General features: G+C 34.6%; 1 protein-coding gene across 1 annotated transcript in view; it reads left to right on the top strand.

Annotated features, from left to right (window-relative positions):
* The first annotated feature begins 1,813 nt into the window (after positions 1 to 1,813).
* Positions 1,814 to 15,134, top strand: part of LOC128644543 (3-hydroxyisobutyryl-CoA hydrolase, mitochondrial-like) — a 215,400-nt gene continuing 202,079 nt past the window's right edge. The window contains exons 1-3 of the mRNA XM_053697120.1: positions 1,814 to 1,958; positions 5,163 to 5,205; positions 10,623 to 10,763. Of these exons, the coding sequence (XP_053553095.1) occupies positions 1,927 to 1,958; positions 5,163 to 5,205; positions 10,623 to 10,763 (216 nt within the window). The 5' untranslated portion in view covers positions 1,814 to 1,926. The remainder of the gene's footprint in view (positions 1,959 to 5,162; positions 5,206 to 10,622; positions 10,764 to 15,134) is intronic.

Raw genomic sequence — 15,134 nt, 5'->3', positions numbered from 1 at the left:
GTCATGGAGGGGTATCTACCCTGTATATATTCATAGTTAAACCAGTAGCTGAATGGTTATTAACCCTTCAAAAATATATGTTACTTATTCAAAAATGGTAATTACAGCATCAATGCCAGTGTTGGCATCAATTTTTGTGCCCAAAACACATTTGGGCCAGGCTAAAAACAATTGCATGTCATGGAGGGGGATCTACCCTGTATATTTTTCATAGTGAAATCAGTGCCCCAATTGTCATTAATCCTTTGAAAATATCAGTTACTTATTCACAAATGAGAATTAGAGCACCTATGCCAGGGTTGGCATTAATTTCTGTGCCCAAAACACCATTGGGCCAGGCTAAAAACAATTTCATGTCATGGAGTGGGATCTACCCTGTATATATTAATAGTTAAATCAGTGGCCCAATGGTTATTAACCCTTTGAAAATATCAGTTACTTATTCATATATAAGAATTAAAGCACCTATGCCAGGGTTGGCATCCATTTCTGTGTCCAAAACACCATTGGGCCAGGCTAAAAACAATTGCATGTCATGGAGGGAGATCTACCCTGTATATATTCATAGTGAAATCAGTGGCCCAATGGTTATTAACCCTTTGAAAATATCAGTTACTTATTCAAAAATGAGAATTACAGCACCTATGCCAGGGTTGGCATCAATTTCTGTGCCCAAAACGCCATTCGGCCAGGCTAAAAACAATTGCATGTCATGGAGGGGGATCTACCCTGTATATATTCATAGTGAAATCAGTGGCCCAATGGTTATTAACCCTTTGAAAATATCAGTTACTTATTCTAATATAAGAATTAAAGCACCTATGCCAGGGTTAGCATCAATTTCTGTGCCCAAAACACCATTGGGCCAGGCTAAAAACAATTGCATGTCATGGAGGGGGATATAACCTGTATATATTCATAGTGAAATAAGTGGCCCAATGGTTATTAACCCTTCGAAAATATCAGTTACTGATTCAAAATAGTAATATTTGTATTGGTGCCAACTTATGCCCTTTTTTCCAGTTTGTATATCCAATTGTTGTATAAAGGGATTCCACCTCTGTGTAACTACATTATATGAATCATATTATTATTTAAATAAAACCTATTTTTTATTTTAAAGCAGTCTGACAAAAAAATTGAATAAGAAACAACTTCCATGAATAAGAAACAGAATTTCACGAATAAGAAACAGCTTGAATAAGAAACCAACTTCCTTATCGTCTCCATGAATAAGAAACAGTTTGGATAAGAAACCAACTTTCTCATCGTTTCTTATGGCGACATTGCATTTGTATATTAAGGATTTTAAATCTTTTTTACAATACGATCGATCATAAATTATCACGATTTATTATAAAAAAAAAACACACTCTTTAAGAAAGAATAACAGATTTGTCGTAACCCATCAAATTATAAATTACATCCACAGATAATGTACATTTTATGAACTACAGTTAATCCATAAACAACTTTTTACGTATATTATATTGCATACAATATATACAGGGTACAAATTTAATTTCACTAAGATAAACTGTAGTATAAATTAACGAATCTGATTAATCAAAGTCCAGTCAATTAAATTGTGCATTAAACAAATCTCTCTATAACAAGAATCTCATTCGTACGCAATTATTATCTTTTTTTTAAATATTTTACAATGTATTTACTTGTCTATAAAAAGCCTGTTATATAACTACAACATTCCTTGAACAAAGTGTAGACATCGTAAAGACGATAAAGTTTATTGAAACAATATTGCTAAAAAAAATGTTTGCAGTTACTGGCAAACAATGGGCACTGAAGCCAAAACGTCATCAAGCTGCGGCTACGATTTTCCTGTAGAAGTGTGTCAATGTCAGCTGCTGTGCAGGAGGTATTTGCTGGAATCTAGACAGAGAGCGAAAAGGAGCCTGTACTACAATGAGCACAGTAATATTGAGACCCCAGCTCAGGTAGGGAAGATTATATTTCACAAACTATAACTAATACATTTATGCTATTACATTTTTTATTTAAATATGTGATGTGCTCTAAAGGTTTAGTTAGTAGACACCTTAAATGCGTTTTGTATATTTTTAAAGTGAATGGACGTTGGAAGAATTATAAATGTGAAAAGGTATTTAATTTTGTTGCTGTAAAATATATAAATTCATAATAATGACTGTATATGCCACAGTTGCCTGTAATGACAAACAAAGTTACACAGAATACTGATACAATACAATTATCAAAATTTGTATAGCAGCAACAAATATGCAATTTTTGCTATTTTTCTCCACATCAAAAATGATCATTTCATAGATTAAGAAAATGTTCATAGATCCTTTTGAATTCTTGTGTTTGGTTTTGTACACTACTGTACTTGCTTACTATATCTATAAAGATAACCTATCTGATTTATAATATTATAATAGTGTAATAAATCATACTTTTACTGAATATCCTGATATCTGATAGAAATAGTTACAAGTGTAGTTTATGCATGCTTGTTGTGAGTTTTACTTCACCAGTGACCTCTAGAGTTCTAATGAATAATTGCACTATTTTCATCATGCAATAGTCCTGTTATTAAGTTATGGTGAGTAATAGTGTTAGAGAAACTGTCCAGAGTAAATAAAATTTATATCTACCTAACATATTTATCCATCAAAGCAAGTTAGAAAAAAACAAATCTTTATCACTGCAAATTGTACCACTGAAATACGTTTATTTATGCATAAGTCACTTTTTACAGCTGAGGTCAGTACACATACAGTTAGCTGTTAGTACTAGTAAGTCTTCTACATTTTCCTTTTTTCTTATTTGAAAACAAGGAAATGTTTATACATCATCAATTGTATTCTTATTTTGTTAGCAAAATAGCTATACTTCAGAATGTTATTTCATGTTATTGGTTACCCCCGTGAAATCCTCTTACAACTGCTTCCATCCGTTTCAACAACACTTTCACATCTTCAGTGTCTTCCACAAAACAGAATCATGTTATCACTTTATAAATATGCATTAGTTACACTAATCCTTAATAATTCTCGAGTTGACTCCAGACTATGGCTGAGTTTCCATTGAGGTTGTAAAGTCTGGAAACAGGTGGTAAAAACATTTATCTCTATTAAAGTCTATGGGGAATTTTTATGTTACGACAGTTTCCAAACTATACCACCTCAATGGATAATAGGCTTATGCCTCAACTATCTTCATTTCCCCTGATGTTCAGTCCTTGGTTAAATCCTGAACTATCATCGTAATTAGATCACCAACATTTGACGCATACTCCCTTCAGTCTATGATAAATGCTTCTATCAAACTCATCTTGTGCTGTATCTTTGTTCTTTCCCTGTTGAACCCCTTTAGTGTCAAAAATCATTATAACCCTAACATACAAAGCCTTCATAATTACAAATACTCTCCCACCCACCCCATTTATTTTTTCTTTCCTCCTTTTCTCTCATGACTTTCTCATGTTTTCAGTTGTAGTTCTGTGAAATTCCTTGCCTCACTCTGGGAGACTTGCCTCAAGCTTTGAGTTTTATGCATTCATTTTAACACATTTGTCCAGACATGCATATAAGATCTCTGTGATATTTCTTCTTCACTCCCTTCATTTGTTTTCATATATTTCTCACACATGACCTTTAGTATCTTGGATTATCTGTCCTATAGACTACCTTGCATACCCTGCTGGTAGGCCTCAAGTAGTAACTCACAGGCATGGTCCTCTACCCCTTTACAGATACACATTATATAAGTAGCTTCATTTTATATGGATTTGTTTTACAAACATTCCTTTTGGAACGGAGCCCTTGTATTAACTGAAGGTATAAACTGCCAGTGAGCAAATATCTGGTAGTTTGATCTTGAGGCCAGCAGTTCTGTGCAGCTTTTGGGTGGTGCTTTAGCCATGTGTTTAACCTCTCTGAGGGGGTTAAATATATAGTTGCAGGGTCAATAGTGCTAAAATTATATGCTCTAATGAATGAGGGCAGGTATTTTCCCCCCACTTTAACGGCCCCTTAAGGAGAAATACTGATATTAGTGTTACAGTAGAGTAGTTATTGTAAATGACAGTAAAGTGAGGGCCCGTGCACCAATATTCAAATACCATGGGGCTGAATTATCTAGCTCCGAATGGAGCTTGATGCCCCTGTTTTCGCGCAAGCCTTAAAGGGACACTGAACCCAAATTTTTTCTTTCATGATTCAGATAGAGCATGCACTTTTAAGCAACTTTCTAATTTACTTCTATTATCAATTATTCTTCCTTCTCTTGCTATCTTTATTTGAAAAAGGCATCTAAGCTAAGGAGCCAGCAAATGTTTGGTTTCAGAACCATGGACAGCACTGGTTTATTGGTGCAACCCAGGTTGTTCACCAAAAATGGGCTGGCATCTAAACTTACATTCTTGCTTTTCAAATAAACATACCAAGAGAATGAAGAAAAATTGATACTAGGAGTAAATTAGAAAGTTGCTTAAAATTGCATGCTCTATCTGAATCACAAAAGAAAAAATTTGGGTACAGTGTCCCTTTAAGGTTCGCCAGAAACAACAGTTATGAAGCAGTGGTCTTAAGACCGCTGCTCCACAACTGGTCCGCTGCCTCTGAGGCTGCGGTCTGCAATCCGCCCGATCCTATATGATCGGGCTGATTGACACCCCCTGCTTGCGGCTGATTGGCCCTGAATCTGCAGGGGGCGGCATTGCTGCAGCAGTTCTAGTGAACTGCTTGTGCAATGTTAAATGCCAAAAGCGTATGCTGTCTGCATTCAGCAATGTCTGTCAGACATGATACACTACAGCGTATCATGTTGGACAGACATTGATAAATTGGCCCCCATGCCTGCTCAGAGAGGTGGTGGTGTGTATTACTTCTAAATACATCATTTGTATCTTACAAACCACTGCTGACTCTCTGAGAAGGTGTGGTGTTTGAATACTCTCTCTCTCTCTCTCTCTCTCTCTATCTATCTATCTATCTATCTATCTATCTATCTATCTATCTATCTATCTATCTATCTATCTATCTATCGCTCTCTCTCTTTCATTTAAGACCAAGTAATGACATTAATTATTTATCAATTTTTATTTGAGTTATTAGTAGCTATCATTAGGAAGATGAAAATAATACATATTGGCTGACAAATCTCACCTTCTGTTTCAGGCTGAAGTACTTAAATAGATTGCAAGCAATTATCCAACATCTGGTAAGTACAGGGTATTTACATAGTTATAGTTAGATTACTGTTTTTAATGACATTTTTAATGCATAAGTTCTGCTAAAGTAATAACATAACATTTAATATTCTGTGTTGTCACACTGAGAATGTGTGACAGACAAATTTGTGTGCCTGTAGTCTACTGCTGTAGCAACAGTGTGTCTCATATCGCTCTAACACTCATCGCTTTTATCAGAAGCAATTTAGCAAGTGACAGTATATTGCAAACTATGCTTCTGATGGTATTTTAAAGTGATGGTAAACTTAACATGTTTTAAATTCAGGTCCGGAAGCAAAGCAAATTTTTTACAGGGACTTTAATTGATTACTTCTAAAATGCACTGTAACTTACTTTTTAATCTATTCGTGCCATTCTAATACCCCAAGCTCCAGCCACCCACTTCAAAAATCATTTTTTGGTAAGCTAACAGTTCAAAATGGACAACAGTTCAAGCCATTGGGGTCAATTTATTAATGTGCGAGCGGACATGATCTGATATTGCGCATCATGTCCGCTGCACATCGATAAATGCCGCCAGCATACACTATCGGCATTTATCATTGCACCAGCAGTTCTGGTGAACTGCTGGTACAATACCGCCCCCTGCAGATTTGCGGCCAGTCGGCCGCTAGCAGGGGGTGTCAATCAACCTGATCGTATTCGATGGGGTTGATTTCTGTCTGCCGCCTCAGAGCAGGTGGACAGGTTATGGAGCAGTGGTCTTTAAACTGCTGCTTCATAACTTCTGATTCCGGCGAGCTTACACAGGGCATCAAACTCCATATGGAGCTTGATAAATTGACCCCTATATCTTTAAAAAAATATAAGTTTTGAAGTAGGGCGGCTGAAGCACAGGTGATTAGAATGATACGGCTAGATTAAAAAGTAAGCTACAGCGCATATTTATGTCACATTGCTTAGATACCGGACCTGATTTTTAAACATAAAGTTTACTATCACTTTAATGAACTGGCACACTTTTCAAATACACATGAAATTCTGGCCTGTATCTGGCCCTGCTATCTTATGCATATTATTTCCCTTTGACTTATTATCCATGTGCACTAAAGCTACAGTCATTTTCTACCATATAGGTTGAATGTGATATAACAACTATTGATCAAGCCCAGCTATTTGTCATAATGTGTTTTCTTTCATAAAAAGCAAGGAATATTAAATATTCATAAAACTAAATGTTTTGCAGCACAATAATGTCTTTACAGAGTGTGTATGTTCAGAATTATTTTGGAAAGGGGCTTAATATCAGTGCCAGCATTATATACCTGTTTGTACTGTGTCCATTTTACTGGAATATATGAAATCCCTTTCCCATATTTATACTGGTTGGACTGCTTTAACAGCAGTCTCTCTCTCTCTCTCTCTCTCTCTCTCTCTCTCTCTCTCACTCTCACTCTCACTCTCACTCTCACTCTCACTCTCTCTCTCACACTACAATTAAATAAATTACCAAAATTACAAAAAACCCCCCACTAAATTACACAAAATAGAAAAACAATTACAAGATATTTAAACTAATTACACCTAATATTATAGCCCTATCAAAATAATCAGGACTAAAAGAAATTGTAGCAATCAAGAATTCTACTATAAACATGCCAATGAACTAGAGAAACGACTAATAGGTGGCAAAAAAAGCACAACTTTGCAAAACAGACTTACTAGAGATTTTTCTAAACCGGCCAAACCTACAAGAAATTGGTTAACCCCAAACAATGGCTGCTTCAGATGTGGTATTAAACCCTGTAAAACTTGCACACACATTGAAGTCAGTCAGACTTTTACGTCAACTATCAATCAAAAAACTTTCAATATAAATTACTGATTAAATTGCAACTCTACTTTTGTAGTATATCTTATTGCATGCAAATTTTGTTGGATCCAATACGTAGGTAGGTCTACACGTATGGCAAAAGATCGAATTAGAGAACATCTATTATCTTTAGATCAAGATCCACCTAAAACATTTCTTAACACATGACAATCCATTGACACATTTTTCAGTAAAGATAATTGACCAAGTTCCCAAAAATCTTAAGGGAGGAGATAGATTGAAGGGCCTAATTGGAAAAGAAGCATTTTGGATATTTACATTAGACACACGCAAACCCAAGGGTTTAAATTCTTTATGGGATGTAGATTTATATACAGAATAATTCTAATACATGACCAAACCACCTAAACGGAAACATGATTTTGTAAATAAAATTTTGCAAAAAGTAGTTTTGAAAGTAAAATTTTAACATAAAGAAATTGAGAAATTTAAAACATTACTAACAACAAAACAGTTACATCTATTATATTTTAACATGAAAATGAAGTTAAGTGTAGACAATTGTTATATTTATATATTATACTTACTAGTTATACATTGCAAGACATATTTAGTTCTACATTTCATCATATTCATTAATTATTTAAACACGTTGTAAACTAAATTCTTAACCCAAAGCAAAGCTGTTACATGTTTTTGTTAGTTTTACATAACTAATTTCAAACAATATTAGCCAAAATAGAAAGCTATTATTCGTGAATAGTTACTCAGAAGTAAAATGGTGAGTTAGCATTAGATGCAATAGTTCATTACAATTTAAGTAAGGTCTTATATATATGAATATTAAATAACAAAAATAAGTAAAAAAATCAACTTTGTTCAATTCATTCGTGGAATACAGTTTTTTGTTATTAAGACACAACTTTTTACATTATTGCATTCCTTTTTGTATTTTGCATATGAGAACATCAATATATATATTTCTAGTTCCAGACGTGCATGTATATGCAATTCACAGAAAAGAACTTAACTTACCTTTAGAGTGTTATCCATTATGCAAAACATTTTTAGTTTTTATCATTGATTTTCATATATATTTTATTACATTATAATCATTAATATAATTTTGTTATTCAGCATCAAAATATTTATTAAATTCATAGGCTAGGAAATTTAGAATTTCAACACATTTCTTATTTCCTTATTTATGTTTTTTATTCATATTATTGAATTTAATGTATTTTTTAGTTTTCTTAATATGATAATAATTGATGCCTATGTTTATTCAACATAATTAACTTAAAATTATGTTATTTTGAGATTTATTTTATTATATTATTTCTTATAGAAATAATGATGTTTTGTTTAGTTTGAGCAAAGTTATATTATAATAATATGTTATTTATAAGGCAATTATTGTGCATGTATACTAAAATATAAAATAATGTATAGTTTATAATGTGATTTAAATGTTATTCCAACAGTGTTCCATATTCACATATAAACTTTTTTTATGTGTACATGCACAATATACATTTTTTGTCTTAATTGCGCACTTTTAGTTTTTGGTTTACTCACATCTTCTGTTTATATAGCCTATACATTCACATTATTAAAGTTGTTAGAATATATCTTGCAATCTATTAGTTACTTACTAATAAGTCATAGAAGGGTTAACTAGAACCAATCATCATCCCTATATATTCTTCATCTGTTAACACATACACTTATCTCTCTGACGAAGTGTGTTTGCACACACGAAATGCGTAAGAGGCCTATTCTTTTGCACCTGCATGGGTTCCATTTTTGTTTTTGTACAAGTTCTGCACTATTAAATCCAAAAAAAAATGTAATCTGCCCTCGACTTGGTGACTGTCTTCTTTGTCGTTGCAAAATAACCCCCCCCCCAAAATAAAAAAAAACCCTAGCCTAAACTAAACTACCAATAGCCCTTAAAAGGGCCTTTTGCGGGGCATTGCCCCAAAGAAATCAGCTCTTTTACCTGAAAAAAAATACAAACAACCCCCCCAACAGTAAAACCCACCACCCACACAACCAACCCCCCAAATAAAACCCTAACTAAAAAAACCTAAGCTCCCCATTGCCCTGAAAAGGGCATTTGTATGGGCATTAAAAGGGCATTTAGCTCTATTGCGGCCCAATCCCTAAGCTAAAAATAAAACCCACCCTATAAACCCTTAAAAAAACCTAACACTAACCCCTGAAGATCCACTTACAGTTTTGAAGAGCCGACATCCATCCTCAGCGAAGCCGGGAGAAGTCCTCAATGAAGCGGCAAGAAGTCCTAAACGAAGCCGGGAGAAGTCTTTATCCAAGCCAGGAGAAGTGGTCCTCCAGACGGGCAGAAGTCTTCATCCAGGCGGCATCTTCTATCTAAGATGCGGTGATAGAAATCAATGGGGCTGCGTTACTGAGCTTTACGCTGCTTTTTTGCAGGTGTTAAACTTTTTCTCAGCCAGCTCTCCCCATTGATGTCTATGGGGAAATCGTGCACGAGCACGTACAACCAGCTCACCGCTGACTTAAGCATATATAGGTACAAGTATATAAGCACTCAGTGGACTTTAATCAACCAATAATGGTTGATTAAAGTCCAGCAAGTGCTTATATACTTTTTATGTTTATCTATACCCATATAGCACACCTTTTGGAGGTGAGAGTGCATACATGTGGGGAAAATTTTTATATAAATAAATATATATATTATATATATAGAACATACTCCCCTATGTGCAGAACATTGTAATGTGAAATATTTACAGTAAATACATAGTTAAAACATTTATTAAAAATGAATATTGCATAAATATGCTTTTTCATCTTTTCCTGTACTTGACTGCAGAGCGTTTTAATGCACTTATATGTATGTATGTGCTTATATGTGTATATATGTCTGTAAATACATATATACACTTATAAATACATATGTACACACATATAAACATATATATATATATATATATATATATATATATATATATATATATATATATATATATATATATAAATATATGCATAATTAGACATGTAATTGTATGTAGCTCTTTGTTAAAGCCCGTTGCCTGCCTTTTTTTTCTAACACCTGAGATATCTTTGATCCTTATAACTTTTTTGTGCAATTTATTTTTGGAATAATTGTTATTAGATGGTGTTATTATGAGTGTAACTGTACCTTTACATGTCATTTTGAGGTGTTTTGTGCAACTTTTTATTCAAGTGTAACAGTAAACCAAAGTTCTGAGGTTGCGCTAAACCAACGCGCATTAAATTAAATTGTGCTCAAGTGATTGTGTTTACTTTCAACTTGTAATACGCACGCTACTTCCAACGCATGCAAATAGTCGCAATAAATCTGATATCACAATTGTTATCACGCCACTTGTACTCTGGCCTATAATGTCAAATTAGGGACTTCCTTGTGCCTTTTAATTTCCCTTTTTTCCCACCGCTTCCCAATGTTAATGACTTTATAGCAAGGACAGTCTTCCATCCCTGTCATCTATATAAGACCTATTGCTTCCTAATTTATTTTGTTTTCTAGTTAAGCAGTAACCTTTCAAATGAAACCTGATAACATTTTGTTTCTTCCAGAGTATGTCAAAGCATACAGGTCCAGAAACAGAAGTACTCCTGACAAAGACTGGCTGTGCAGGAGTTATCACTTTGAACAGACCAAAGGCTTTAAATGCACTAAACCTTGGCATGATTAAGCAGATTCATCCTCAGTTGAAGGTAAGGTCTTCCATATAGAGAAGCCTTAACAGGCCTTGATTTCTGATTAGTTATTGTTTAGTGGAACATTATTTTATAGGATTTCCTTTCTGGCTACTCAAGGGAAATATTATTTCAATGCACTCCCTTAAGGCTTTCATTTATAAGACAGAATGAAATTCTGCTGAGGGAAAAGAGAAGTGGTTCTTAATCTGATGTATTTGTGGACCGGCAATAGTATAAGCACATATTTGTTATGATATTCCCTTGCACAAATGGGGTTGAAATATTAAATCTCCTCTAATTGACCTGCTGCTAGAGGTGTCTGAATAGTAAATGTATCCCTGGTTGTGAATATGACAATGTTTACTTTACAGAGAACATTGAAAGGTCATGCACTGGTTAAAGTTGTAAAGCTCTCAACATTGGTTCTATGGCATATTGCTATGATTTTTACTGCTGGCTTCAAACTGAGAACTAGCTATTCTCTCTAATCGATGGCAACACTGAAGCAACAAAATGTGTGTTATACCAACCTCTGGAATGCCTATAGAGATCCACTTGCCTATCCTATTATTCTCTCTCTGTTGGATGCTTACCGAGATCTATTTGACTATCATATTACATATATATATAAAAAATCTGCCCATCGCTGATAGACTTACCCCCTTTGCGACTCTAGGTTCTCTGCTCTAAGCTTCCAGTCAATGCAAACACGGGGTCACGTTTGCATCGCACTTAACTTGTAATACCAGCGCACATTTTTGTACACTGGTATTACTGGGTGGAGTGCAAATATCGCTCTCACGGAAGCGCAATTTTGAGCTACACTCTTAATCTGGCTCTTAATGGGCACACCATTCGGCTGAATTTACTGACCACTTGGCTAAAATTGAAGCCGATATTAAGCTAAAATTATATAATATTAATCATGTTCAATGTTTGATGGCACAAACTATTGCCATTCAGCTTTACCCAGCTACGTCATAATGCCACCTAGCTGAAAACATTTGTTTGTGGAGAGCTCTGATCTTATTTTACATTTTATCTAATCAGACTTTTTTTCGAAGGAAACAATTGTTCAAAAGAATTTCTGAGTGTTTATAATTGTAAAATATTTACATCTCTGTTTTGTTATTGTAAAGAAGTCTCAAATGATATAATAATATATAATAAGGTGTCTTGTGTGACTGGCTGTGGGTGATCCAGAGCATCCAGGATTTTTTTTACCTGCACTTCGACCCAATATACAGAATTCATAAATACTCTATTGCTCCTGAAAAGTATTTCTTTTAAATTTCTCTTTAACTATTTTCTGTTTTTCATTTTTGCACATGTTAGAATGGATTGTCTTATAGAGGGAGTTATTTGAATTTGTTCTGTATGGTTTTGAAGGCAGGCTGTGATGCTGGTATGCTTAACAGTGGAACTCCTATGTGCTTAAAAGAAATTACAAGAATTTTCAGCAGTTTAGCAAAAAATCAACATATTAGTTGAGTGCACGCTTGCTTTGACTGCATTAACATCATGTTTGCTTCAGTTATCAACAGCCACTTGCCTTATTTGAAGAAGTGAGTTCTGACTTCTTCCAGTAGCTAGTCACGGTCATTGTGTTAGCAAAACTATGATTGTGTTGTAGATTCGAATCTGATTCCCTCTATTGAGGCACTCAAGGACAGATATGTGGAAAGGTTAGGCTTGTGAAATAATAATGAGAGCATATTAAGTATTTTTTTATTGAGGTTATCAAATAACACAATACGAGAAGGCAATATTACACGTTTTGTCAGTAGCAATAATAGGCAGAACATCATAGTTGTCACCTCAGTAAGACAGAATAATTATTAAACCAGTAAATCATGAGAAGTATCATGTTGAATAAGTAATACTAACAGATGTATAATAAGACAAAAACAATATTATATGTCAACAACAATTATGCTTAAGAGAGTAGGAACACATTTTTGTATATAGGTGGCATATAGAAAACAACAATAGTAATTAAATATGGACAGGGTCGCAACATCCTAGAGGTCTGCCACTCTGGGGATTGAACTTTGCCCTGTATATATGTGTCTGTGTGTGTGTGTATATATATATATATATATATATAGAAAAAAACAAAAGAGAGTTCAGGACAAAGTTAGTTGTTAGCTGGATTCATTTGTTGGCAAAGTGTAAGATTGTATGAGGCTTGGGATGGTTTGGGACATTAAGTCCTATAAGGGTGAGATTATGAGACAAATTACTAATCCAAATGACTATCGTGTTTTACCATGTAATCCGGTGCAGAGTTTCAAGAAAGAATTAATATCTCTTCTTGATGATGGCCTTGAGAATGGCCATATTGATGTAAAAACTTTTGAGTTTCTTGTAGTGGATAACCCTGTTACCCCTATCATACATGTGCTGCCCAAAGTCCATAAAAGTATCATCAACGTCAAAGGTAGACCTATAGTGTCAGGCATAGGCTCACTTTGTGAGCCTCTGTCTGAATGGCTAGATAGCATTTTACAGCCTATAGTCTTTTCCTTATCTAGTTTCCTTAAAGACACTAAGCATGTGCTTCAGATTTTTGATGATTTCACATGGGAAGACAATTACACCTGGCTTACCATTGACGTTGTAGCACTCTACTCGTCCATCCCACACACCATGGGCAAGTTAGCTATAAAATTCTTTCTTGAACGAAGGTCTAACTACACTGAGGAATTTATAGCATTCTTTTTAGAAATTCTGCAATATCTTTTGACTCAAATTTGATGATTTGTTTTATTTACAGTTAAAAGGTACTGCGATGGGGGCGAAATTTGCGCCCTCATACGCCAATTTGGTGATGGGATGGTTTGAGCTCCATATGATTTATGGAGATGCTAATCCATACACTTATTGCATTAAGAGTTATCATCGCTATATTGATGATCTACTTCTGGTTTGGAAGGGCAGCACCACCACTGTTGAGAATTTTGTTGAATTCCTAAATGGTAATGATTGGGATCTACAATTCACCTTTGAAACTAATCAAATGAAAATCAATTTTCTAGATGTTGAACTCAGTATTGCACCTAACACGAATAAAGTCAAATCACAGATATACAGAAAACCAATATCTGGTAACACACTCTTGCATGGTAAGAGCAACCACCCACCCAAAGTTCCTTATGCAATTGCCAAAGGACAATTTATCAGAGTCAAACGAAACTGTTCAGAGAAATCGGATTATGCCACTCAGAGTAAAGATCTTACTAAAAGACTCTCGCAAAGAGGTTACAGCAAGACAACCGTCAATAAGGCAAGATTAGAGGTTGACTCTATAGACAGAAGCATTTTGCTTAAAGATATATCAAAAACAAAAAAGGAGTCGGTTGATCAAGTGACGTTTGTCACACAGTACTCCTCGGACTACAAAGAGATTTGCAAAATTATACGTAGACACATGCCTATGCTTCAAGCAGATGAAGGCTTAACAACAACTTTAGAAAAAGGGTGCAAATTCTCCTATAGGAGAGGTGTGACTATAGGTAATCAGATTGCGCCAAGTGTATTGCCCACTAAACCATCCAGTTCCAACTCCTGGTTAAATTCCAAGGGGATGTATAAATGTGGGTATAGTGCTTGCATTCCATGCAGCTTCATACACAAGGGAAATGATTTTTCATCTGCTGTCACCAATAAAACATACAAAGTTAATGGATGTGTAAATTGCAGATCCAAAAATGTAGTATACCTGATTTGGTGCACATGCACAAATAAACAATATGTGGGTTGTACCACAAGAGAGGTCAGAGAACGCATTAGGCAACATTTTTCAGATATAAAACGGTCAGATCCATGCTCAGACATGGCTAAACACTTTATTCAAAGGCATAACAGTAGTAACACTACTTTCAAATGGAAAGTCATTGAGCAAGTCAAAGTAGCCCCTAGAGGTGGTGATATTAATAAAGCTCTGTTGAAACAAGAAGCTTTTTGGATCTTTACATTGGAAACACGTATTCCAATGGGGTATAACTCTGTTCATGATGTTATAAATTTTTGGGAATAATCTTTATGTATTTTCCCCCCTCCCCCCCTTTTTTCCAACACTTTCGCCATCTCAAATAATCAACAAATTAATAAATTATAAATTATAAATTGTAATTTAGTAATTCATTTATACTTAGGTCTCCCTATACATATATATATATTACTTACCAATAATAGCTAAAATTAGGGCATATCAATGGGTCACTATATGCATTTGTGTACCTGTGCGCAGGAGCGTTGTAGTACTCCATTGCTTGAGACCACGCTCTCTTATTACATAGCACACTATTGAACATACATGCATATATATATGGCCAAAATATATATATATTTTTATTTTACATATAAATGTAATATTCTTTAATT

Source organism: Bombina bombina, unplaced genomic scaffold (assembly GCF_027579735.1).
Source record: "Bombina bombina isolate aBomBom1 unplaced genomic scaffold, aBomBom1.pri scaffold_575, whole genome shotgun sequence".
NCBI classification, from domain to species: Eukaryota; Metazoa; Chordata; class Amphibia; order Anura; family Bombinatoridae; genus Bombina; species Bombina bombina.
The sequence above is the reverse complement of the archived record's forward strand: the minus strand, read 5'-3'. Positions and strand labels throughout refer to the sequence as shown.